The sequence below is a fragment of the Poecilia formosa genome, unplaced genomic scaffold, assembly GCF_000485575.1.
Source record: "Poecilia formosa unplaced genomic scaffold, Poecilia_formosa-5.1.2 Scaffold350, whole genome shotgun sequence".
NCBI classification, from domain to species: Eukaryota; Metazoa; Chordata; class Actinopteri; order Cyprinodontiformes; family Poeciliidae; genus Poecilia; species Poecilia formosa.
The window spans coordinates 611,029-637,405 of record NW_006800289.1 but is presented as its reverse complement, the minus strand read 5'-3'; the positions used below and the strand labels follow the sequence as shown (position 1 = coordinate 637,405).

The 26,377-nt window shown below is 45.5% G+C and overlaps 5 protein-coding genes across 11 annotated transcripts in view; 3 read left to right on the top strand and 2 right to left on the bottom strand.

Annotated features, from left to right (window-relative positions):
- Positions 1-622: 622 nt before the first annotated feature.
- LOC103153455 (gamma-aminobutyric acid receptor-associated protein-like 2) lies at positions 623-4,196 on the top strand. The gene is made up of 4 exons (XM_007574382.2): positions 623-863; positions 1,527-1,582; positions 1,764-1,936; positions 3,760-4,196. The coding sequence occupies exons 1-4, from the start codon at positions 830-832 to the stop codon at positions 3,848-3,850; spliced, it is 354 nt and encodes a 117-aa protein (XP_007574444.1). The 5' UTR covers positions 623-829; the 3' UTR covers positions 3,851-4,196.
- A 2,005-nt stretch (positions 4,197-6,201) lies between these two features.
- LOC103153454 (eotaxin-like) lies at positions 6,202-7,531 on the top strand. Its single transcript, XM_007574381.2, has 3 exons — positions 6,202-6,420; positions 6,556-6,679; positions 7,099-7,531. The coding sequence occupies exons 1-3, from the start codon at positions 6,357-6,359 to the stop codon at positions 7,196-7,198; spliced, it is 288 nt and encodes a 95-aa protein (XP_007574443.1). The 5' UTR covers positions 6,202-6,356; the 3' UTR covers positions 7,199-7,531.
- Positions 7,532-10,332: 2,801 nt separating this feature from the next.
- LOC103153453 (potassium voltage-gated channel subfamily G member 4-like) lies at positions 10,333-16,209 on the bottom strand. Of its 4 annotated transcripts, none has more exons than XM_016661925.1 (3): positions 16,124-16,209; positions 14,008-14,845; positions 10,333-11,590 (listed from the first exon to the last, which is right to left on the bottom strand). In XM_016661925.1, the coding sequence occupies exons 2-3, from the start codon at positions 14,764-14,766 to the stop codon at positions 10,778-10,780; spliced, it is 1,572 nt and encodes a 523-aa protein (XP_016517411.1). In that variant the 5' UTR covers positions 14,767-14,845; positions 16,124-16,209; the 3' UTR covers positions 10,333-10,777. The 4 variants fall into 4 exon arrangements, with proteins under 4 accessions (XP_016517411.1, XP_016517410.1, XP_016517409.1 ...); XM_016661924.1 differs by lacking the exon at positions 16,124-16,209 and adding an exon at positions 15,917-16,006; XM_016661923.1 differs by lacking the exon at positions 16,124-16,209 and adding an exon at positions 15,517-15,769.
- A 118-nt stretch (positions 16,210-16,327) lies between these two features.
- The window catches only part of pole3 (polymerase (DNA directed), epsilon 3 (p17 subunit)), a 21,611-nt gene continuing 11,561 nt past the window's right edge, over positions 16,328-26,377 (bottom strand). The window contains exon 5 of the mRNA XM_016661931.1: positions 16,328-16,412. Within this exon, the coding sequence (XP_016517417.1) occupies positions 16,352-16,412 (61 nt within the window). The 3' untranslated portion in view covers positions 16,328-16,351. The remainder of the gene's footprint in view (positions 16,413-26,377) is intronic.
- LOC103153452 (keratin-associated protein 12-2-like) lies at positions 21,763-24,139 on the top strand. Of its 4 annotated transcripts, XM_016661928.1 has the most exons (5): positions 21,763-21,799; positions 22,090-22,349; positions 23,030-23,139; positions 23,170-23,624; positions 23,812-24,139. In XM_016661928.1, the coding sequence occupies exons 1-4, from the start codon at positions 21,770-21,772 to the stop codon at positions 23,295-23,297; spliced, it is 528 nt and encodes a 175-aa protein (XP_016517414.1). In that variant the 5' UTR covers positions 21,763-21,769; the 3' UTR covers positions 23,298-23,624; positions 23,812-24,139. The 4 variants fall into 4 exon arrangements, with proteins under 4 accessions (XP_016517414.1, XP_016517413.1, XP_016517416.1 ...); XM_016661927.1 differs by having other exon boundaries at positions 23,030-24,139; XM_016661930.1 differs by lacking the exons at positions 23,030-23,139; positions 23,170-23,624; positions 23,812-24,139 and adding an exon at positions 22,563-22,846 and having other exon boundaries at positions 22,090-22,309.

The window sequence follows — 26,377 nt, the reverse complement described above, 5'->3', positions numbered from 1 at the left end:
TGTTTAGCCTGTGATGAGAAAGAAAAATGGGGGTTCATTTTTCTTTCAAATTTTCACTCATTTATTAATTTATAAATATCATTTTAAAACTAAGTATTTAACGCCATACAAAAATATTTATCTTTGAGCTAGCAAAATAATTAGTTTACAAACAAAATATATTTAGCTAACATCCTAATTCACGTGTCGATAAGTGGAACTATCAAAATAAAAGTTGTGTGACTGAAATCTGTTATTCCTGCATACATATGCATCAAATTATTTAAATTTTTAAATAAAACAACAGTGTGATGTCCAGCTCCTGCATTCTGTTCCTCCTGTGGCATCAAAGCAATAGTTTACCTTACCAATATGGCGGCGTTGTTAACGGGCGAAACTATGAGCGAAGAAGCATCATATTGCGGGTGTAATTATACACCGGAAGACGGGATATATTGTCAACTAAAGCAGAAAGTTCTGTGGTTTATAAAGGTTGATAATAAATAATAGAAGTTACTGAACAATGCTTCGTATTTTCTGAATCAATACCGGGAATAAACCAGCAGTTTTCTCTTTACTCCAACCCTCCTCTTAGCCGCGAAGTGGTACAGCCCGCGGTGACGTCACGGTAGGCGGAGCTTAGAGGGCTGGCTGTGAAGAAGGGGACAGAGGAGGTTGTTGTTGTTGTTGTTGTTTATCTGGTTTAGCGGAGGTTTTACTTGCCACCGCCCCCTCTGAACGAGCGCTAACTCCGGGGGAACAATCACCGCCAGACCCGCTGAGGAACCGGCACCGGGACTCTCCTCTGAAACCCGCAGCGTCGAGCGGAACCAGCCCGGACACGGCCAACATGAAGTGGATGTTCAAAGAGGATCACTCCCTGGGTAAGAAGCGTTAAAAACCGGAGAAACGGTTCTGACACTAGACGGGTTTGAGTCCAATCCGGGTCTGTGGCTGTGATTGGATGATTTCAGCTGGAATTAGGTGAAGCTGCTGCTAAGAAACGGTTCTGTACGGGTTCTGGCCTGGTTGTTGTGAGGGGGAGCTACTGGAAGTAAGTCGGGTTTAAAGATGGCTGTTGGTGCTGAAGGTCCAACCAGAACTGCTGCCAGGAACCCAGAGATCATCCGCTGGAAGCCGAACCGAACCGGGTTGTGTTCCGGGTCGGATCCACCAGCTGAAACTGAAAGAATCCTCTCCTCCTGATACAGGCCTCATTTCCTCTGAAAGCCACTCTGCTCTCCTCCATGAAGCCAGAATTTCCCCTAATCTTTGAACTCATCTCCTCTAATGGACCTCTCTGGAGCTGCCTCTCGCCCAAAATCTAATTTCGTCTGTAAATCTGCAGGATTTTGTTTTCCAAATAAACGTCATGAAATGTGTTTGGAGGACAGAGGATTCCTCCTGTGCTGGGGGGTTCCTGCCTGATGGACGGCAGATTCCTGGGATCTCATAGATCCGCTGTCAGAGATCCGTCTCTGCAGCTTCAGATCTCCTCCAGGTTCGGTTAAGCATCCTGCTGATCTCTGTGTGTGTTTGCTCTGCAGAACATCGCTGCTTAGAGTCGACCAAGATCCGCAGCAAGTACCCGGACCGGGTCCCGGTGAGTGTCCGGCGGCGGGACGTGTCCCCTCAGTAGGACGTGTCCTCTCAGTGGGACGTGTCCCCTCAGTGGGACGTGTCCCCTCAGTGGGACGTGTCCTCTCAGTGGGACGTGTCCTCTCAGTGGGACGTGTCCCCTCAGTGGGACGTGCCCCCGCCTCTAACGTCTCTGTCCCTGGCAGGTCATCGTGGAGAAGGTGTCGGGCTCCCAGATCGTGGACATCGATAAGAGGAAGTACCTGGTGCCGTCCGACATCACGGTGGCCCAGTTCATGTGGATCATCAGGAAACGCATCCAGCTGCCGTCGGAGAAGGCCATCTTCCTGTTTGTGGACAAAACCGTCCCACAGTCCAGGTCAGCTTCCGGTTCCCGCCCTGCGTCGGTTTTCCCACTGGGGATCCAGACCTGATCCCAAACTCTGGCTCTCCTGGTTTTACTTTGAACTTTGACCTGCTTTTCACCCAGTTTCCCACCAGAGTCCGACCATGTGCATAAATCATCACATCTCATTAGTTCTCATGTTTACGTTGACCTGTCACCATGACAACGATAAATCATCCTTGAAGTTATCACGATAAACGATAATATTGTTATTTTGACACCATTTAAAGTATTATAATTTTAATAAAGGCATAATAATGCAAGATCATATTCTGAGAGATCAATACACTTATTAGGTACTAATGAAGATTTAACACTGGAACTGGAAGACATTTTAAATATCTAAAATAAATAAACAAGAGAAACAACAAATAAAATGAATCATGAAGTTTATGTAAACACCAGGCTGAAGAATTTTATCTTCCAGTTTTTGGTAGAAAGAGAAAAAATTATAAATCCTTCCAGTGGAGATTATTGAGCTAATTTTAATTTATCATGTGATTTATTGATTTACTGATTATTGCGACCGGTTATGAAAGATGGCCGCCGCGCTGTCAGTCACTGCTGGACGTTTTGCAGAAGTTTTCACACTGCGGGCGAAAATGATTCATGGTTTTTAACGTTTTACGGATAAAATCTGAAAAGTGTGGAGAGCAGATCTTCCGACTGAAAATGTCTCCAACTCAGTCAAGTTGAATGGAGAACATCAGCTTTTTCAGGTCTAGTCTTTGACTAGGCCACTCTAACCCATGAATCTGCTTTCAACGTTTTTCCTTTGTGACCAAAAATGGCAAATTTAAACAAATCACAGACCACAAAATTCATTAAATAAAAAATAAAAAATGAGTATATTGTGAATTTTCTCCTTTTTTTAAGTTCTACCTGCTGTTTAATAAACCAAATTTTAATAAAATCTGATATTTTAAAAGTCCAGCTGCATTTCCATTGATTGTAATTACACAGTTTGACATTTAGAAAATAAATTATCCTAATGGAAACACACCAATTTTTAAAAATCTTTTTTTTCAATAAAAAGTTTTTTCACCAGGATGAGGTGGGATTTTGGTCGCATTGAAATTACTTTATTTAATTAAAAAAATTTTGCATCACATGATGTTTCTACTGGAACAAACCACAAAGAATTTAATTTAATTTCTTATTTAATGGAAACACAGCACCTGTGAATTTATTTATTTATTTATTTTGTTTTTTTACATTAGTGGAATATTGTCACAGTTTTGGCTCATTTGTAACAGAAACAAAGCAACTGTTGCTTTACTAAAAAAACTATTCCTGAGTTTTTTGGCTCATCAGTTGTTTTTCTGTTTGTTGGCCAAATTTTTCCCATTCATGTCTTGTGGTCAGAGGGCCGATCAAAATAATTTCCAGAGCCACAAATGGCCCCCGCGCCACACTTTGGACCCCTCTAATGTAAACCATCCCATAATTTCTCCAGCTGGATGTTCAGGCGGTCGACCTGCTGGAAGCTGAACCTTTAAAAGACTTTCTTCCAGAATTATCCCGATTCAACTCCATCCATCTTCCCATGCTTCCCACAGCATGATGCTGCCACTTCCATGTTTCACCGGGAGTCATGGTGTGTTCAGGGTGACATGTAGTGTTGGTTTTCCAACATTTAGTTCCTCTGATCAGACCTCAGTTTTCCACATTATGACTGTTGGGAGACCTGTGGGATGTTTGCAGGGTGTGAATACTTTTGGATGAGACCTGTGGGATGTTTGCAGGGTGTGAATACTTTTGGATGGTTAAATGATGGCGCCTCTGATCCGTTGCAGCATCACGATGGGGCAGCTGTACGATAAGGAGAAAGACGAGGATGGCTTCCTGTACGTGGCGTACAGCGGAGAGAACACCTTCGGCTTCTAGGAACCGGGCCGGAGTCCAACTCTGCCCGCTGCGACCCGGTTCCGGTCCCGGTTCCGGTACCGCCGGCCCGGTGAGGGAGCGATCCTGCCTGAACAGCTGTTGTCCACCTTTCTACAGATTCACCTTCATTGTGGCGCCGTTTCAATCACTTTGGGTTTGATGCTGTTTGTGTTTTAGATCCTGTTTGATTTTCTCTTCTTGCGTTTTTTTAAGTGACAGGTTTGAATGAAGTTTGTTTTAATGCTTTTGTTTTTCTTTGAATTTAATTTAATCAAAATGAATTTTAAGTTAAATGTGTGAGGGTGAGGTAGCTGGATGACCTAACCAATAAAAGATGAAGACTGAACGTGTTTCATCGTCTCCTTTAAATCATCAGCAGCCACAGATCATCTCCACTGCGGAGCATGAGGAGAAACAGCGACACCTGGCGGGAGACTGGAAGTATTGCAGCTGGATTGTATCATTTATGGCTGAGGAAAGAAGTTGCATTTATTTAACATATTTATTAGGTAGCAGAATTTTATTCCACATTAATCAATTTTGTAATTAATAAATACTTTTGGATGTATGAAATTCCGTTTATAATATTTCCAGTTAAAAATGAACAGCAATAACCAGCTCAATACTTAGTTTAGCTGCAGATAATTATTTAACTAGGTCAAAGCTAAATATTTAGATAATATCCAAATTTACTTGCTGATAAGCAGAAGTGGATTATCAAAATAAAAGCAGTGTTTGTGAGCCTGTAATATTTGTTAATGGTTGTTGTAGATGCAGCAGGTGACGGCATCAGCTTCGAAGCAATTCAGTTTCACCAATAAGAGTTAGCAAGTTAAATATTTAGCCTCAAACTTTATATTTAGTCATATTTTCACCGTGTTTCACATTCATAAATGTCACAGTTTCAAAATAAGTTAGTAAGTTAAATTAGTTAACCAGTTAACTAGCTTCAAGCTAAATATGTAGCTCTGAACTAGCTAAATACAACATAATTTAGCTTAAATCCGGAATGTGCAGATTGACTCAGGATGTGGCCTGATGTGGAACTGTCTGGACATAAAGACCATTAACAGGGACCACCATAACAACTGGGAAGCATGGGAGTGGCACCATCATGCTGTGGGGCTGTTTTCTGCAGGAGGAACTGGGGCACTGAAGGAGAGAAGGTTATTTAATCAAGACATGATCCAGGAAGTTAAGGACAGAGGACAAGTGGATGTCCCTCACCATAAACATCAGCTGCAAAATGTTTTCTTGACACGAGGTCAATGATTCAGTCCAAACATCGTCTCTACAGCTTTACAAACACTTCCATGAAAAATGATGAACTTCTTTCCTAAAACAGCTTCTATGTGCAGTATGGAGGTGCGCGTGTTTCTCTCCAGGTGGAAGCTATGATCCACAGGGAGCCTGGCTGGTTCTGGTCGTTAGCAGGCCTCAGTGTGGCCTGAGGTCAGAGGTCGCCTCCCTCTGCCTGGCGGTGCCCCAGCTGACCTTCCAGACTCAGAGGAAAAGTTTTTCTCTGAGCCAAACTTTCTGGAATGGTTCTGGAAGAGTTTCAGGGATTGTTCTTCTGCGAAGCGTTTCATTTCTGCTTTCTGAATGTTCGGCGAACGGCAGTGAAACGTCTCAGCACTTCCAGTTTCAGTTCCTCGTGTCTCTGCCGCCGATCTGTGAACCTCGCAGTACTTGGAATCCATAGAAACCTGAGAGGTCGGTTCAGGTGTAGCTGTTGGTTTTCTGCTTCAACCTGAGGTCAGCAGGAGGTCAGCAGGAGGTCAGCAGGAGGTCAGCAGGAGGTCAGCAGGAGGTTGGGTTCAGGTGAAGTTCTGCTGATCTGTACGGCATTAAATCCACGTCTCATAATGAAGAAAAGAAGCGCTGAGTTCTGATGAAAACTTAAAACTGAGATTATATTTCTCCTGGTTTAGGTTCCCTCCATCGGCTCTCTGTTAAATCCAGATTATCTCAGATTCTCACATATAAACCCATTAATAATCAGAGATCTGATTGGTCCATCAGTCCTTCCTTCTGTTATTATTACCTTCTTTAGCAGATCATTATTGTTATTTTATATCATTATTATCATCATTAATTTTTTTATTAGTTTGTTTGCATGTCAGTGTGTAGATTTATGGGATTAAATGATGAAGTCAAAGCTTAGACATAAACCATCTTTAAAAAATGAGTTTATTGGGAAATGTGTTTAGGAAGAGATCTGTTGATTAATAAACTGATAATGCATTGATTTATCAGAGCGATTTGAATGACTGAATTAAAATGATTTTTGACATTTGGTGTGAATTAGCGTCATAAAAATAAACTGAACTGAAAGTTGGTCCATAAAACCAGTTTTCTGTTTTCTGTCAGGATGAAGATCCTTTTCAGAGAAAGAGGAAGAGGAGGAGGAGGAGGAGCCGCTGCTTTCTGAGAACAGCTGCTGATGATGAACATATAAACAGAGCCGGTTGGACCGGTCCGGCACACTTCCAGAACCTCCGGAACCATGAAGATCCAGCTGATCCTCTGCCTCCTGGCTCTCCTCTGCTCCCTGCGGTCCAGCTCTGCAGGTCAGAAACTTTCTCCTACTCCTCTCCACTGATGGAGAATCTCCTCCTCCTCCTCCTCCTCCTCCTCCTCTTCTATGTCTCTCTACTTCAGCTGTGAATCTGTTGTTGGTGCTGAAGTTCTGGTTCTGTTCGCAGCTCCAGTCGGACCGGGCGAGATACTTGATGCCTGTTGCCATGGCAACGGCAAGACGCAGATTCCCAAAGGGAAAGTGAAGGAGATGAAGAACTCTCCGATTCACTGCAAAGTCAGATCTGTCATGTGAGTTCACCACAACTTTAATAAATTACTAAAATAATGACTGAAAACAGAATAAATATAATAAATCAGCATCAAAACGGAGATTCTGGGCTTCACTGACCAGACTGCTGCTGGATCCACATGACTAATGAAACTAAGCCAGCGTTCCAAAATAAAGCTCCTATGTTCTCTTCAAAATAAAAGTCTCAAATTGTGATCAGATTAGAACAAATCTGCATTATTATTATTATTATGATTATTATTATTATTATTAAACCAGGATGGAAACAATGATTCTGTTGGCTTTTAAAGATGCATAAATACCAAAATATGAACTTTGTTCTGGTGTTGGGCGGTCAGCCGGCCCGGTTCTGACCCAGAAGTTGTGTGTTCTGCCAGCCGGTCCGGTTCTGAACCTCCTGCATGTTGTTTTCCTGCAGAGTCACCACTGAGAGCAACAAGAAGTTCTGCCTGGATCCCAACTGGACCTGGACCCAGACACTGCAGAAAGAGTTTAGGAAAGAAAAACGGCTCCACTGAGATCTGGATCTGGGTCGGAACCGAGTCTGCTGGAGCGGGAAGAACCGATTGGATGTTTTAACGACACACTGGACGTGTCGCTGATAGTTCTCCATTTTTACTGCTAATTTATGATTTTATAAACTCTGAGTTGTTTTTCAGTTTGTCTGATGGAGAATGTAACATTTAGTAACATTTATTTTTTATGACAGCCAACGAGTCACTGATTTTTAATGAAACTTTTGTTTCTTTTTGCTTTTTGTTTGTCAGCTGAAAACATGTTGCTGGAAAAGTTGATCATGTTCAGCTCAAAGTTACTCATTTCGTAATAAAAGCCGTATTTTCCTATCTGCTGCTTCACGCTCTTTATTTTGGTGATCATGAAAGTTTTCTGAAATATGTCAGTGTAGCAAGTTGATTTTATTATTATTATGAATTAACATTCTCAAAACATTCAGGGGAACATTTTATTTTTACTGTTTCTACTTTTACACTCTTCTTCTTCTTCTTCTTCTTCTTGATACATATGTTTTTGATATTTATTGGCGGTTGGCAAGTGTGGACCACATGACAAAGCCCCCTCCCCCCCAAAAGAACTATATCCTATTATACAACGGTTAATAACGGTTAGATTTTAAAAAATCTAATATAGCCTTATATCCTCTGCTTCCCGAGTCCTTTTGCAGCAAATCAACAATGCCAAATTTCATTTTCATGTTTACTAATTTCCTTATGTTTGTTACCAAGTTAATAGTTCCTGATGTTACTTGTTGCGGGGGGCGGTAATTGGTGTGACACAGCTGTTATCCATGTACGTAGCCGTCTGTGATGGTGAGTTTTGCTTTCCACGATCTCCCTGTGAGCTAAGCTAGCAGTTATGAAATGAAATTTAGTTGCTAAAAAGGTTAAGATTGTAATAGCTGTTTTTATAAGGTCTGTGTTTGATTTTGTTCCATATAGCGTGTTTGGTAGTCTCAGTATTCACTTTTTACCTGTGCTGTCGTGGGAAGATTGCTGTGCTGGGAGCTGTAGCCGCTGTGTGAACTGATCGGCGCCGTTTGCTGCTGTTTTAAAGGCTTCTGCCTCATTCTGGCGACCATTTGGAACCTGCTACATCAGCTAAAGATTTAAGCTAAATTTAGAGATTGAAGGTGAATATTCAGTTTGTGAAATATTCATGTAGCTTACAAACTAAATATTTAGCTCGCTAAATCACTCAATGTCAATATCACTCCGTCTCTGCGTCAGACGGAGGCGTGTGATCAGCACAAACAGCCTTTTCTCTGAAGCCGTTCAGAGCTTGAACTTTGCACATTTTCAACCTTCACATCTTAAATTTACGTTATTTGTAGGAAAAATAAATTGTTTCGTGTAAACGGGAAATTAATGTAGACAGAAGCAGATGGAAACAATAAAAATGCAAATATCCCCAAAAGTTTTATCAACATGTTGATTTATTAATTTATTCCCCTCATCTGAGCTCAGCTGGCGTTTCAATCATGTAGCTCCATCTTAAAGGGCCAGCGACAGAACCGCTCAAACTCCCAGGAATTCCTGTCTTTTCTATAGAAAACATTTCATAGATCAGGTCCACATGAATTAATGCAAAAACAGAAAACCAGCAGAGCAAAAGAAAAGAAGAGGAAGAACAGAGAAATGGAGGAAAGTGAAACCAGAGTTTCTGTTCTGATTGTTGCGATTTCAAACTTCACAACTAGAGGGCAGTAATAGCCCCGATGGGTGGAAAATACGTTGATTCTTTTCTATGTACATCCTGCTTTTAATGGAAAAAAAGCATTGTTTTAAATAATAAAAGGCAGTCAGACAGCCTCTTAACATAACCATATGGTTAAAGACTTTAAATGATTGGTGTCTTGCTAACTTTTAGTTTTAACCTTTATTACTTGAACAGGATTTTAAACGAGACTTTTTTCCAGAACATGAACTGGAATCCAAGTTGAGCTGAAAAGTTTTCTGGAACCACGGAGGAGAAAAACTTCTGCTAAAGTCCGGTTTAGACAAGAACTGTGTCAGATTCAATGATGATGAAGGTGACTTCACATTACAATACAAGGAAACGATTCATATCATAAACGCCGACGCTAAAAACTGTTCAGCCCCCTGGATGTTTGACTCTTTCTGTTGCTTTTGTAAATCAGTCTCTTCCCTGCCTACAGATGAAACACATTTTAAGTTATATCTGTATTTTTATTTTAAGTCCATCCATCATAATGGTTTTTTCACCAGGACAGTTCCAGTCCTGATCTGGTTCCATTTCCTCCTCCTGGGAACCGAGTCAGAACCACATCGTTATGAACTCATCCAGTCCATGTTTTATTGCCTTTATATGATCATAGTTAACAGTTTAATTTAAGCATCATATCTCTGTGTAAACAGCTGCTCAGTTCATTAACAGTTAGATCCTGAATGCGTTTCAGTCGGCTGGAAAACCCGACCTGAACTTTTAGGGAACCAGAGATTCAGGGGAATCCTCAGCTGTGAGCGGATCACTGAGACTCAGCTGCTGTTTTTCTGATGCTAATCTGAAATTTTATCATCATTAGTGACCGTTTCATTAAGCAGTTTCTGTGTTTTTCATTTTTAATTTGATGGTGCCTCCCAATCAAAGCCTCTGATCCAGTGAGTTTCGCTGCAGCTGAAGTTCAGTGGAAAGACTCAACAGAACAAACACAACGCGATCCAAACCTTTACGTTTAACGGTTGTTCCCCAGCTCTGTTCAGTCCACTTTAACCCGACTCCAGTCCGTCTGTCTAGTCAAAGTCTGGTTCAGTTGGTGAAGTGTGAATTGTGAATGCTAATCAACCTCTGACCTCAACCGGTCTGAGTTCGGTTGAAGTGAACTCTGGTTTGGTTTGAATGTGAAAGCCAACCGGTCCAGTAACCGCTCTAAAAGCAGGAAGTGGACTACAGCGCAAGGCATTCTGGGAAATACAACCAAAGCTAACGTGCTAGCAGCAGAAACGGCTCCTGGTCTTTAGCCAAAGACTAAAGAGAAATCCTCCAACCGCTAAAATCCATCTTGTTTCCATCTGGTGAAGAAGGAAGTTGCTCTCAGTGTCTTCAGAGGTTTCTGTGTCGTTTCCTTCAGTGATTCTTGGTGCAGCGCCCCCACAGGCCAGGAAGGGAACAGGTTGGTTTGACTCAGAGCAGAGAGGAAGAGAACCACAGCAGCTGGAGATGTTAAATGTTTTGGTACCAATAGAACCAAGACTTCCGGACTATCAGAGGGAAATCAGACTACATGTTGGCTCCATCCACACATAAAAACCTGGCTGGGATTTAAACCGATGGACCTTCTGGATCACATGCAACAGATTCTCTAAATCTGGACTCAATAAAGGGTTGAAGCTGCAGCACTGAACAAAACTAAACCTGATGAAGAAGATATTAAAGGAAGACTCCTCAGCTGGAGACCCAACATCAGCGGATCCTCGGGCTCGGATCCTGCAGGTTGGTCAACCGGATGCATCCCAGACCTGCAGACCCGGGCCCTCAGGAGCCGCAGCCGGACGTCCATCTGGGAGTCAGATTAAAGGTTTAAAGGGACGGACACTGGAAATGTCTGAACTTGTGGTCCATCAGAAAGCAGAGGGTGGCAGCGTGGACCGATGCGTCTCGTTGGACGTCATTCCCTCACTTTCCTTTTTGGACGCAGACGAGAAGTCTTCCTGCGAGAAGTCGCTCATCTCCTCGTGGCGCTCCTGCTTCCACACGCGCTCGTACTCCTGCTTCAGCTCCTGGTAGGAGCGAGAGAAGGTGTGGAAGATGGAGGTGGCTGGGAACGCCATGATGAGGATGCCGCTCAAGATGCTGATGAGTGCCACCATCTGGCCGGGGACGCTGCGCGGCACCATGTCGCCGTAGCCCACCGTGGTCATGGAGATGATGGCCCACCAGTAGGAGGCCGGGATGCTGCTGAAGCTGTGCTGGGGGTGCGCGGCAGCAAACGGCGCCAGCTCGCTCTCGGCCAGGTGGACCAGCGGGGAGAAGAGAGCGACGGCCACGCAGACGAAGAGCAGCAGCAGGCCGAACTCCCGCATGCTGCGCTGCATGGTGACGCCCAGCGTCTGCAGGCCCAGGGAGTGGCGCGCCAGCCGCATCACGTACAGGATCCGCAGCGCCCGCAGCAGCCGCAGGATCAGGCTCAGCTTGTCCAGGTAGCCGCGGCCTGCCCCCATCACCGCCTCGTCCTGCGCCTCCTCTCCGAAGTCGAACACCAGCGACACGTAGTACGGCAGGATGGCGATGGCGTCGATGACGTTGAGCGGGCCGCGAGCGAAGGCCAGCTTGGAGGGAGCGTTGACGAAGCGCAGCAGGAACTCCAGGGTGAACCAGGCCACGCACACCGACTCCACCACAAACATGTTGCGACACTTCTGGGAGCATTCGCCCTGCGAAGAGGAAACATGGAGATGAAGAGACATTACACCAAACTACGGCATCTGGGAGGCAACGCGAAGAGACGACGACGGTACCAGGAGGAAACGAATGAGCTGTTTGTCAAGCTTCACAGTTAGAGAAGCAACAGTTTGGACTATTTAGCCTGTTATAAACTAAATACTTAATTAGCCAACCAATTATTTAGTGTTGAATATGTACCTTGAGGTTAAATAGCTTTAAACTCAATATTTGGTTTGTAAGTCTGAGCTACTAATCAGACTGCTAACTAATTTTTTTGCTAACTAAAAAGGTAGTTAAGCTAAAGATTTAACTCACTGAAATACTTTGGAGGTAAATATTTAGTTTGAAGCTATTCTGAGCTAAATATTTAAATTTAAACTAAATATTTAGTTTGTGACATTTATGAACAACACGGTGAAAATCTGACAGGATTATTATTTCATGACAGGATTATTTCCTCCTGAAGTCTAAACCAGCTGTGTGTTGAAGCAGGAAACGCCTCCAGCTAGCAGCAGGTCAGGTCAAGGGTCACACCTGGAGAAACCACCCGAGTCAAAAACAGGTTGTTTCAGAAGGAAACATGATTTTAGTTTCTGTCCGGAGTGGGAGACGAGAAGCCCTGCTGTGATGTCATAATGTTTCTGTTCCTGCTGCATGAAAAACCATCAGCTCTGAAAAGCCTGAGTGACAAATTATCTCCAGGTTGATGAAGGCGGAGCTCGTTGTGACGTGAAGATCTTGGATGAACTTTGCAGGAAGACCAGAAGAAGATGAACAACGGTGGGAAAATGACAGGAGGATTCCCGGCTGGGAGGAAATCTGCTGCTTGTTGTTCAGGATCCAGAGGAGGAAAAGTCGGCAGCTCTGCCCGGAAACTGACACATCAGGCTTCTGTAGAATATTAATTCAGATTTATCGTTTAAAGACATGATGGACGCAGCGTTCTGCTTCCTCTTCTTTCCTTCTGCTAATCTGGATTTTTAGTTTTCGTCCTTAGAGGAAGATTGAAGGCTGACAGGTACAGAAATCCACAGATTAATTATTTAGGACATTGTTTTATCTTATCACTTGTATAAGATTGAAAATAATATTTATAATTCAGCAGATTGTAACAACAAATCAAGGAAATATTAAATATTCTGAATTTTTAAGCTGCAAACACGTTTTTTCAGCATGAAAACCTGCAGAGCATCGATTTCCTTCCTGCTGGAACATAAAAAATCTTTTTCTCTTCCTGTGAGATTCAACAACAGAACAGCGAAGGCCGGCGCATAAAAACACAGAGATGATTAACGAGCCTGTCAGCGCGACAGACGCAGCTTCTAGGAAATAATAAAGTCAATATTTTTAATCTGGACGCCGCCGCCACAGGAAGCTCTGCTCCAGCAGACAGGAAGTTATCAGAGATGTTTCTCCAAACACCTTCCAGCCTGAGGACAGCGAGCCGTCATCATGTCGGATCTGAGCTCAGACTGGATCAGAAGAGACGCAGCGCGCTGACGCCTCAGGGTTCACCAGAGGAGAGAATCAGACCAGCAGCAGCCGGGTCAGGTTGAACAGCTCCAGCTCAACCTGAACAACTTGGACTAGGCCATTCTGAACTATACCATAATGCCTCTGGCTGACCTGCTGCTGAACTGACTCTTCGGCCATCAGCAGCTCTACACAGATGCAGAGTCCATAAACTAAATATTTAGCTTCAAAGTCAATATTTAGTTTGAAACTATGTAGTTTCAACATAAATAGTTACAAAACGTAGCTTCAAGCTACATGTTTAGCTAAGTAACTAAATATTTAGCAAGCTAAATGTTTAGTTTGGAGCTAAATGTTAAGTTAGCTTCAAGCTGAGCCTTTTGTTTGTGGCTAACTGTTTAGCATCACACAACATTTTGCATGAACTTCAGTTCAGGTCTGAGATCAGAGCATCTTCTGCATGTTTACCGTCTCCAACAGAACTTCATCCCACAGCATGACAACTCCAGCACCATGCTTCAGGAAAGGAATCCACAGTTTTGACAGTAAAACCGAATAGTAAACTTTGGTCTAATCTAAGCATGCTTCTGTCCATGATATGCTGATCTATCACTTAGAATCTCTGGTGTTTATCATATAACAAAATGAGGAAACGTTTAAGTGTTACTTTTCTAAAAAAGGTCAAGAGTTCAGTTCTCATTGGAAAACCGATTCTTCATTAGTATTTTTCTCGGATTAAAGTAAAAATAAAAGAGTTGTGTTCTGGGTGACAGACTGATGGTGACAAAGATCCTGAAAATCAAATTTAAAACATTATTAGTCAGCACAGAAAGTAGAACTGGTTCAGGACTTTTGCTCAGTCCTGAACCAGTTTAGGGAACTGGGTTCGGTCCAGTTCCCTAAACTGGAAAAGCCTGGAAAGAGTCAGACTCACCCGGTTCTCCTCGTCTCTGAGGTCCGGCATGGTGCTGATGCAGAGGCTGACCACAGTCACCAGAACCATGATGATGGAAAGGCAGGCGAAAATCTTCCCTGCCAAACCCGAGTGCGGGTTTTCCATCACCTCCCGCAGCGCCGACACCAGCCTGCGGTAGCCCTTCTCCGCCTGCGGGGGTCTCTTCTTCAGCTTCATCCTCTTCTGCCTCCACTCCTCCTCCTTCCGCCGGCGCTCTGCCACCTCATCCACCCGGGTGATCATCCGCCGCCGGCAGCAGCGCTCCATGTGGCCCGGGTCCACTCCCCAGTAGTCCAGCTCATCATGCAAAGAGACGGCGCACAGCTCCCGCAGAAGACGCAGCTTCCCCGCCGCCAGGAAGTTCAGGATGACCCTGAAGGCCGTGGGGTTCCGGTCGAAGAAGAACTCCCGGCACGTCTCGTCGTAGTCGTCGCAGAGCCGAGCGATCTCCTCCGGCGTGGTGCAGGAGCGAAGACGGGCCAGTCGGCTCTGGGGGAACTGCTCCAGCGTGCTCCAGGGGAAGGCGTAGCGGTTCCCCCCGACGTTGATGAGGACCTGCACGGCGTGGTCCACCACGAAGGAGGCCTGGGGCTCCCGCAGCAGCTGGGCACGTTGGAAGTACACCCCCTTTAGGGTCTCGGTCTCTGGGATCTCAGTGAAGAAGCGGTCCAGGCTGCTATCATCGCTGCTGATGGAGTAGGTGCTGAAGTCATGGTTGGCGTTGCTAATGATGGGCATGCTGGCAACAGATCCGGGACGGGATGGAAGAACTTTCTGTGGGTCAAGCTAACGAGGAAGACCAACTCCGAGCAAGACACTGAAAAGACAGAAAAACTAGAAGTTAGCCAGAGATGCTGCTCAGCTCCGTTCCCTTTACTCATGTACGTAAATGTTTGTCAATCTTTTGCTAATGTTGAAAAATCACAATCACACGTGAATGAGCTTGTTCCAGCAATAAGCCTTTAAAAGTCAAGGCAGCGATGGATGAAAACCATCGTCCTCCTCACACGTCCTGCCGTCTTCTTTGTTGTTTCTGCCAGTAGTAACATCCAGCTGTTGATCATGTGACTCCGTGAAACAAAACGAGTGTTTCCATTGCATCTTTGCAACATACATCTGTTTCTATACATAATCCTAGCACAAAAACATTTTATTGAGTTTTTTCAAAATTGGTGAGCTTCCATTTAGCAAATTTATTTTGGTACATTAAATTTACGCAATCCTTGTTAATGGGAACATAGCTAGTGTCTGAGCCACTTAAAGAGCTCCACAGACCCAACATTAGCCACATTGACATCACCCTTAATCACTAAGAGTGATCCATCTTTCAAATACAGCAGCTTTGTGCTCCAATTTGAAAAACCTTCAGCCACCAGTTTCTGGCTCAACTGTTGGGGAACTTTGCTGATTTTCCAGCTTTAAACTTTGTCAGAGGTTCCTGTGTGATGGCAGTGAGACAGTAGTGAGGTGTGAGGTAAGGAAAGGCACCTGGGAGTCAGGCTTCAGCCTCTTCTGGTTTACAGTGGTTACAGGTTGACAGGTGAGGTGAGACAAGAATCCTCAGATACAGAGTCCTGCTGTTTGCTGATGACAGGGTGACGTAGCCAGCAGGGTGGAGATGTGATGTAGCTAAAAACAGAAGTCTTAAATCATCATTCAGAGTAGTAAAAATCTAGTTGTGCAGAGTCAAAACTCATTTTTAAATATCTGGAATGTAACTACAGAAACCAAATCTATGTTAAAACAGCCTGCCATGTTCCCTCTTTCCTCCAGCAGGTGGCGCCTCTCAGATTTCTGGGGATCTAAGCTCAATCTGTCGCTTTACTCCATCAGACCACCGTAAAGCTGGAATCAAATAATATTTTAGATTGAATTATGTCCAACTGACCGGCCGGAAGCTGCAGCATCACCAACAGATGACCTTTAACCTCCAGCTTTATCCCGGTTCTCTGGTTTAGTTTCTAACAGAAGGTGTTTCTGAGAACTTCTGGATCCTCGGCAGAGCTTCAGACCTGATGTGAAGCTGCAGCTGCTGATTCGCTCAGGTTTCAATCAAAATAAAAAAGTTAAGGAATGAGACGAGAAACCGAGTCACCTTTCAGAGCGAAGCCGCTGCGGTTCAGATGGAGCGTCAAGAAGTTAGAGTCCCTCAGCACAGCCTGTCCCCGGGATGTCCACCTGTCCTCGGGATGTCCACCTGTCCCCGGGATGTCCACCTGTCCTCGGGATGTCCACCTGTCCCCGGGATGTCCACCTGTCCCCGGGATGTCCACCTGTCCCTCGCAGAGACAATAATGCAGTTATCTAACCTGCTGCTGTGTTTTCATCTTGTTCCGACAGCAGGACCTTCCTCCTCTTCGTCCTCGTCCTCCTCTTCCTCCTCTCTAACAGGCGGCTCCGCTCTCAGAGGTCGGGAGAAGTTTGTTAAAAGCAGGAAATGGATCCGGAGACGCACAGACTTCCCCAGGTTGGTCCGACTGAGATCCGACCTGCTGCGCGGACCGAACCGAACAGGAAAGTGATCCGGTTAGAAGAGCTGGCAGGTCTGGAGCGGCCACCAGGGGGCAGGAGTGAGGTGAACTCACCTGTAAAGGCAGCCAGTTGCTCTGTGGAAAAAGAAATCACATTTTTATTTACTACGATTCAGAATTGGTATTACATTTCCCAAAGTCGATTTAAAAAAATAAAGAAATCCCCCGCCTGTCATTCTGTAACTTCTTGGTTCCGGGACGTACCCATGAAAACACCAAACTGTGGTTTTGCAGACATGAGAATAATTTATAATTGCCCCAAACGAACCAAACTGAGAGAGGATTCCCAGTCAGTCCGTCCATAAATTCATGTTGTGACTGAGTTTACATGTTCTCTCTGTGAATGGATGAGTTTTCTCTGGGTACTCCCGCTTCCTCCTTCAGTCCAGAATCCCAGTGACCTGCATGGAAACTGTTAACAGCTCATAAGAGAAGAAGGATGACCAACATTATTTTACTGTTGTAGACAGAAAAAAGCAAAGCCTCATTTTACATTCAACACACAGCTTAGAATAAATTAAAACATAAAAAATATAAAAGCACAAAGACATGAAATGATCCAACGATCAGCCGGGTTCGTCTGTCCTGCTTCAACAATGACTGTTCACCTGAAATAATGATTTAGCTTCATGTGAAAAGGTTCTGTAGACTTTAAGGATTTTCTTGTTCCTCCTAATTAATCTTCCACAGGAATACATATATATAGTGTGTGTGTGTGTGTGTGTATAAATATAATAACAAAATATCCACACCTCCCGAAATCGGCAGCAAACAAGGTGCTGCAGCATTCGGCCGAACTGAAGGGTTCCAGTATTTTTCTAGAAATCAACCTGAAGCTCAGACAGTGCACTTTTCTTCTTTATGTTCTGTAGACCTGCAATAGAATAACTTGTGCCTGGTGCAGGTTGGCGTTCAGCAGACAGGATCAACTATCCAGAGGATGGAAAGCAGAAGCCGGGTGTGTCCGTCTGCAGGTCCATGATGTCACGGCGGATTTGCATCGCTGCGTTACAAGAACCAGGCGGTGGCTTCGCTGCAGATTTAATTAAATATCAGACGGACTGAAGGTGAGATCTGAGCCAAGCTTCAGAGAAACAAAACACGCAACATGTTTCAGAGTGGGAGGAAGCAGGAGAACAGAAAAACCCCAGGTTGGGATTCAAACCCACAACCAGCCGGGATTCCAGCCGCTCAGTATTTTCTCCAGTTTGCAAAAGAGCAAAGCGGTCCGATTCTGTAAGCCCAGCGCTGTTTGCAACACGGTGATTCTGATAAACAGACAACAGAAGTTCTTATTTCCTTACTTTAGAATGCATTAATTTTGTTGCAGAACGTTGAACAAAATCAAATTTTCATTTCGAATGACATTTAAGACAGTTCTAGCAGATTTCAGGAAATCTTTGTGAAACATTAAAACTTTTCATCCAGTTTTTTACTTTCAAGTTTTTAACCCGACTCATAAAACATTTAAGTTTATTGTCTCCTGTTCCCTATTTGTGTGGATTATTTCAAATGTTGTCCTGTACAGACGATCCGTTCAGAACCTCAGGGCCGGTGTTCTGTCAGATCAGCATACATTGTCAGATAGTCATACGCTTAGCTCAGTCATGTATATGCAGTCATTACCATATGATTTTATTTAATCAACAACATAGAATCATGACGTAGATTATCATACACTTTGTTATTAACAGTTGTATGGCATCCTGACTTAGCAGTTAATGAGTTTTACACGGTGTGTGTTGTAGTTGACTGCAGCTGCAGCCAGACCTGCTTTAAATACACTTTGATACCACGACGCATGTATATCTATATAGTTATCATATTATATGATAATATTAAAAATTTAATGACTTATTTTCGTCATAACTTGTTGCGTATGCTGAACTGACTACTCCACTGACGGTCGGACTTCTTAATGCGCATGCGCGGGCATGCGTACTAACTGCATGTGTGCTATCCTGACAGCGTATGGCTATCTGACGGAACACCGGCGGTTCTGACCCGGGTCTGGTTGGAGCGGTTCTGTTGTGTGCGGAGCAGCAGAAAACGGAACCGTAAAGCTGTTAAAACTCCTTCCTATTGCTGGTGATTGTGATGCTGAGCGGGAAGCAGCAGGATTAAATCAGGAAAATCATCCAGATTTGTCCTGCTACTGCTTAAATGTTTGATCTGTTGGGGTTTAGCTTCTAAGCCAAATATTTACCTCAGTAGCTAAGTTGCTGCCTTAGTATTCCAACCAAATATTTAGCAAATACTACTTATTTAGCTTCAATTTAGCTTTAAATTGAAGCTAATGTTTGAGGCTAATTAGCAAGCTAAATATGTAGTTGGTGCTAAATGCTTAGTTAGCAAACTGAATATGTAGTTTGAAGCTTAGCTAGCTTAACTTCAATCTAAATATTTAGCTTCAACCAGTTAGCTTGTTAACTAGTTAGCATCAAACTAGCTACAATCTGAATATTTTGTTCTCTAGCTACATATTTAGCTTGACAACTAAATAACTAGCTCCAACTAAACATTTTGAGACATTTGTAAATGAATGAATAACATGGTGAAATCATGTTTGTTTTTCTAATAAACCTTTATTAATTTGTCTTGCTTATTGCTGCTAATTTTTGACTGTATCCTTCCCGTGTCCTCCTGTCGGGTTCTGGAGGAGGAAGATGAGCAGATCCTCATCCTCAGTCTCATTAACTCCACATTAAAACACAAAGCGCTTCATCCACTCTTGGGATGAAACGACCTCTGACCTTGTAGGCTGATTGAATATGAGGGATTACATGATAATCCTGGCAGGAGAAAAGGCGGCGGCCGCTTGAACCTCCTGGGAGACGGTAGATAAATATTTATGGGACCCTCCAGACCCACAGCACGTCCTGCCTTTTCATCCCGCAGGCTGGGCTGATTACAGATGAGACTTAACAGGTTTCTATCAGAGCAGCGCTGCTGAAGGTTTCCGCGGTTCACCGGCTCTCTGACAGCAGAAATTAAACCAAACTCCCTGGGAAGCTGCGGCTCGCCTGGGGAGACGTGCAGCGGGGCAACGGACGGCCCTGAACGCAACATGAACAGCTCTCCAACACGCGTTAATTAACTGCTGGCCTTATCGGCCCCCCTGCGGCAGAAAGCGGCGTCATTACGGCTGCTGGAGCCGGGCCTCATTAGCTGCTCAGCCTTTGTTGAGCTTCCTCTCGGTGTCCCGTTTCTCATCCAAGAAGAAAAGAGCGCGTGCGTGCCGGAAACGCTCCCAGCAATCCCATTAAGCAGCTCAGGTGTTCCGTTACTGCTGCAGGGAACAGAGGAGAATACGGTTCAATAAGAGTCTGATCCAGAACCACAGCCGGAATGGATCCAGAAAGATCCAGTGGAACCAGGGAGGCCTGGGTAGATCATCGGTGCCGCCATCTTTAAACAGAATCATTAGGAAGATATGGCATGAGTCTCTATAAATCTGTTTTTATGGAAGAAAAACCAGAAGACCAACAGCTTTTACTTATATTGTGTTTATGAATGGCCTAGTCAAAGTCTAGCAGAGAGTCTGTGGTAAGACTTAAAAGCTGATGTTTTCCAGGATGGATGGCTGGCTGACTGGATGGATTCTTGGCTGGACCCAGTGGACCATCAGAACCTCTGTTCTGGTCCGGTCTGGAGGCTGCAAAGCAAACAAACTCTAAATGCTCCAGAACATTTTGTCCTTGTTGTTTCTGACTCATTTATCTTTGTCAGCTCCAGAGCAGCTTTCCCATCATGCATCTGTTCGGCTCCCTGATCGGATCGGAGTGAGGATCGATGGAGGAGAGCAGAACAGAAACAGTTTTCAGAAACTCAGCCACAGGAGAAAGGCAGGCTGAGCGGTCGCTGTGAGCCGCATGCTGACCTCGCACTGAACGGACCAATCAGGAGAAAGATGCTGACCTCGTGACCCGAGCCACATGGGACACATCTAGTGAAATGCTGGATGTTTGCAGGTGACAGGGACAGTCCTGAGCCAGCAGCAGGCGTCTTTCAAACATTCATTAGCGTGAAATATTCGCCTCCTGCTGGATGCGGCTTAACGCTGAGATTCAGCAGAAGGAAACAATCCAGTGCTGGTGTTCCTCTGACATGGTGGTTACCGTAGTAACAGGACTCATGCAGGTGATGACACCTGGAGAGAAGTGAAAGAACCATTGTGTCACAAACGGCGCAAGTCTTAAAGAATCTGATGATCTGACTGCAATTTAAGAAGGAAAATGAGACATGTGGAGGCTGGAACCCGGGGGAAGCCCACTGGAACCGGGTGGAACCCGGGGAAGCCCACTGGAACCCGGGGGAGCCCACTGGAACCGGGTGGAACCCGGGGAAGCCCACTGGAACCCGGGGGGAGCCCACTGGAACCGGGTGGAACCCGGGGAAGCCCACTGGAACCCGGGGAAGCCCACTGGAACCGGGTGGAACCCGGGGAAGACCACTGGAACCGGGTGGAGCCTGGGGGAGCCCACTGGAACCTGGTGGAACCCGGGGGAGCCCACTGGAACCGGGTGGAACCCGAGGGAGCCCACTGGAACCCGGGGGAGCCCACTGGAACCGGGTAGAACCCGGGGGAGCCCACTGGAACCGGGTGGAACCCGAGGAAGCCCACTGGAACCGGGTGGAACCCGGGGGAGCCCACTGGAACCGGGTGGAACCCGAGGGAGCCCACGGGAACCCGGGGGAGCCCACTGGAACCGGGGGGAGCCCACTGGAACCGGGTGGAACCCGGGGAAGCCCACTGGAACCCGGGGGAACCCACTAGAACCGGGTGGAACCCGGGGAAGCCCACTGGAACCCGGGGGAGCCCACTGGAACCGGGTAGAACCTGGGGGAGCCCACTGGAACCCAGGGAAGCCCACTGGAACCCGGGTAAGCCCACTGGAACCGGGTGGAACCCGGGGAAGCCCACTGGAACCCGGGGGAGCCCACTGGAACCCGGGGGAACCCACTGGAACCCGGGGGAACCCACTGGAACCGGGTGAAACCCGGGGAAGCCCACTGGAACCGGGTGGAACCCGGGGAACCCCCTGGAACGTGGGGGAACCCACTAGAACCCGGGAGAAGCCACTGGAACCGGGTGGAACCCGGGGGAGCCCACTGGAACCCGGGAGACACCTGTCTCCAGGTGACTTCCTGTGTCTCCAGGTCTCCCCAGGTGTCTTCCTGTATCTCCAGGGGTCTTCCTGTGTCTTCAGATGTCTTCCTGTGTCTTCAGATGTCTTCCTGTGTCTCCAGGTCTCTCCATGTGTCTTCCTGTGTCTTCCTGTGTCTCTAGGTGTCTTCCTGTGTCTTCAGGTGTCTCCAGGTGTCTTCCTGTTTTTCCCTGTGTCTCCCTGTGTCTCCAGGTGTCTTCGGGTGTCTTCCTGTGTCTTCGGGTGTCTCCAGGTGTCTTCAGGTGTCTTCCTTTGTCTCCAGGTGTCTTCCTGTGTCTCCAGGTGTCTCTAGGTGTCTTTTGATGTCTCCAGTTGTCTCCAGGTGTCTCCGGGTGTCTCCAGGTGTCTCCCTGTGTCTCCAGGTGTCTCCAGGTGTCTTCCTGTGTCTCCAGGTGTCTCCCTGTGTCTCCAGGTGTCTCCAGGTGTCTTCCTGTGTCTCCAAGTGTCTTCCTGTGTCTCCAAGTGTCTTCAGGTGTCTCCAGGTGTCTTTAGGTGTCTCCCTGTGTCTCCAGGTCTCCCCAGGGGTCTTCCTGTGTCTCCAGGTGTCTCCAGGTGTCTCCCTGTGTCTCCAGGTGTCTCCCTGTGTCTCCAGGTGTCTTACTGTGTCTCCAGATGTCTCCAGGTGTCTTCCTGTGTCTCCAAGTGTCTTCCTGTGTCTCCAAGTGTCTTCCTGTGTCTCCAGGTGTCTTCCTGTGTCTCCAGGTNGTGTCTTCCTGTGTCTCCAGGTGTCTTCCTGTGTCTCCAGGTCTCTCCATGTGTCTCCAGGTGTCTCCATGTGTCTCCAGGTGTCTTCAAGTGTATCCAGGTGTCTCTAGGTGTCTTTTGATGTCTCCAGTTGTCTCCAGGTGTCTTCCTGTGTCTCCATGTGTCTTCCTGTGTCTCCAGGTGTCTTCCTGTGTCTTCCTGTGTCTTCCTGTGTCTTCAGGTGTCTCCAGGTGTCTCCAGGTGTCTTCCTGTGTCTCCATTTGTCTGCAGGTGTCTTCCTGTGTCTNGTGTCTCCATTTGTCTGCAGGTGTCTTCCTGTGTCTTCCTGTGTCTCCAGGTGTCTCCATGTGTCTCCAGGTGTCTTCCTGTGTCTCCAGGTGTCTTCTTCTGTCTCCAGGTGTCTTTAGGTGTCTCCCTGTGTCTCCAGGTCTCCCCAGGGGTCTTCCTGTGACTCCAGGTGTCTTACTGTGTCTCCATGTGTCTTCCTGTGTCTCCATGTGTCTTCCTGTGTCTCCAGGTGTCTTACTGTGTCTCCAGGTGTCTTCCTGTGTCTCCAGGTGTCTTCTTCTGTCTCCAGGTGTCTTACTGTGTCTCCAGGTGTCTTCCTTTGTCTTCAGGTGTCTTCCTGTGTCTCCAGATGTCTTCCTGTGTCTCCAGGTGTCTTCCTGTGTCTCCAGGTGTCTTCCTGTGTCTCCAGATGTCTTCCTGTGTCTCCAGGTGTCTTCTTCTGTCTCCAGGTGTCTTCCTGTGTCTCCAGATGTCTTCCTGTGTCTCCAGGTGTCTTCCTGTGTCTCCAGGTGTCTTCCTGTGTCTCCAGGTGTCTTCCTGTGTCTCCAGGTGTCTTCCTGTGTCTCTTCCTACATGAAGAGTTGTTCTAATAAAACCCCAGAAACTTTCTTCCTCTCCGTTCATCATCCTCATTTTAAATCAGCTTTATCACTCGGCCAATCAGAGACCCCGACAGACACGCTGCAGCTTTAAACGGACCAATCAGCTACTCAGGGCGCCGTCCGCCTCAGCAGAGGACCTTTGATGACCCAGCGCTGATTACAATGAGCAGAGACACCTGTGGGACACCTGTCCTTCACACAACACAATTCTGTCCTACATAAACTCACCATGTTGTCCTCTGACTGCAACCCTCAAGGATCAACAAGAAGTGGTTCAGAAGGACATGTTGAAAGTTTTAAAGGTGTGAATATTTTTGTGTCTGAACATTTGGCTGATAAAAACTTTTAAACAGAGAAAAAAAGTATTTAAAGTTTCAGTGAATTCAATAATAACCCAGACCGTCCTCCCGTCCCCCAATGTGCCTTCCTGCCCATGATGTCTCTGTCTCCTCTCCCCTTTGTCCCATGATGTCCCCTCTGTCCCCACAGAGACAGATCGGCGGCGCGCTCAGCTTGACGGCTCATCTGTTCAGGTCTGCAGGACTGATTGGATTTCCTCTCCGTCGCTACTTGACCTTTTTCCTCAGATTCTCCAATCAGCAGAAACAATCCGCCCTCCACACACACACACACACACACACACACACACACACACACACACACACACACACACACACCCCCACACACACACACACACCCCTCTCTGTCTCCACTAACAGCTTCCAGTCCAGGAGGACAACCCGTCTTTGAATCAGATTCCCGTCGGCCATCTTTGCTCCAATTCCTTTAAAATAAAATCCTGATTGGAGTCATTCAGCTCTGTGTGTAAAACTGGATTCATTCATGTGTTCATCGCTCGTTCTTCACTTCATTCATCCTCACAACAAACGATCTTAACGTTTTAGTCTATATTCATAGTGACCTTAAAAACATTCATGTCTGCAGAAGAATGCTGCTCTTTATCTAACAGCTTTATGTTCAGTCAAACTCACTCAATGCACCTTTTATTGACCAGTAAAAAACTAAAACTTTATATGTGAATAAAGTAAATAAAAGCTGGTGAAACTCAGTTTAAATCCAGAAATAATGTCAGGATTCTGAGTCGATATGTGGCTTCATCTGAAATAATTCAGATCAAAGTGAAATCATTAAATCCTCCTGCTGCTGTGACTTACAACAGAAAACATCCTGATGTTTACGTTGTTCTTCTCCTCACAACTCAATATTTTACATTAAAACTTATTACTATACAGATTTCAGTTTTTCCTAGTCAGTTCATCATAAACCTGAAAAGGTTTAGGTAGAAAAAATGCTTTCTACACAAAAAAAGAAAAGAATGGAGCACCAACTTAAAAAGGTTATTTTAATTTACCACAAAGGAATTAAGTGAAGTTTTTATTTAGTTGGCAACTTAAACATTTATAAATTAACTTGGATGAACTTTGACTAATGAAATATATTTAAGTTGGATCACCTGATCTCTTTCAGACATGCCCACTAAAGTGGGTGGAGCCAGCAGACGCTGGGGGCGTGGCTACCTGAAGGGGTGACGGGGTCAGAGGTCAGGTCTCTGTCTGTCCCTCTCTCTCCCTCTGATGCTAATGTAGCGACTTTTAACGTCTTTTCAGATTCTTTAGCAATTATTTTTACAAAAACGTGACTAAGAATAGAAACTTTTTTGTGTTATTGGAAGCTTTTCCATGACAACCAGGAGGTTTCATCAACATGCCAACCTGCTGTTTGGGAATAGGTTGATACCATCAAACATGTAGAGCTCTCCAGGGACTTTGACTAGACCTGTGGAGACTCCAGGTGGAAACTATAACGTATGGTGGTGGATCTGTGATGCTGTGGGCTTTTCTTCCTAATGAGCCTCATTTAAACTCTCCTAATAAATGTTCTCAGATTAAAGGTTTGTACTGTGATTTTTTTTTCAGGCCCATGTTCCCTTTTTAATCTTTGCTGTTGGATTATTGAAGTTTTTCCTCTGAAAATCCAGTTTGCTCCTGGAACTGGGAGCGATGATGAACCACAACATTCCAGGCTCTCCATGAGACTTCCTCGTGTTTTCTGAGCTGAACCAGTTTGTAACCTGGATCCTCCCTGCAGGTCAGACACTAAAATTGTTCGGCCCAGTTCCTGTCAACTCCAACATGCAGCTCTCCCTCTCTCTCTCTCTCTCTCTTTCTCTCCCTCCCTCTCTGTCTCTCTCTCTCTGTCTGCAGAGATGAAACAGCTCATCCTGTTTGCTGTTGCTTTATGGTTTTTATCAGCATTTCTTTCTGAACAAACCAATCCGAGGCTTAGCGCTGAGCTCTTTCCTCACCAAAGGTCACATAACCCTGAAATCAGCTTACAGATCTGCATCAAACAGATTATTCAGCTGTGATATTTGAAAGCTGAGGCTTTCTGAAAACACAGAGTAGGAGTTGTGAGATTCTGACCGTCCTCACACATTTTCATCATGCATATTAAACAGCGCTGATCTCTGCTTCTCACCCACTTACTCCCTCTCCTGTTCTGGAGCTATTCCTGTAGCGGCTCTGACTCAAACAGGACAGGAGGACGGGAGGCCCGGAGCGGGACGGAACCGACCCGGCGGGTCGCTACCTGCTGCAGGGGAGGCAGGCGGCCCACACAGCGCAGGAAACAGCTGGAAACCAGACAAACCGACCAATCAGCATCCAGGAAACTCAGCTTACATGAACAGGCTGTAAGAGCTGCTGACTGGCTGATTCTAACTCTGACCAGTTTAAATCCTGTTGAATAGCAGACACACTCATCCATCCATCCATCCATCCATCCATCCATCCATCCATCCATCCATCCATCCATCCATCCATCCATCTTTTACTCATACTGCACCTTGGTTTAATTCCACTCTTCAACAGTTAAAAACAAAAGGATGTCGCCTTGAAAGACTGTACCAAAAAACTGGTCTCACGGTTCACAAAGACATGTATTCCAGTCACATTCTTTTATACAAAGATGCAATTTCTTTAGCCAAATCAACATATTATTCCACTTTAATCAGTTCTAACAAGGACAACTCCAA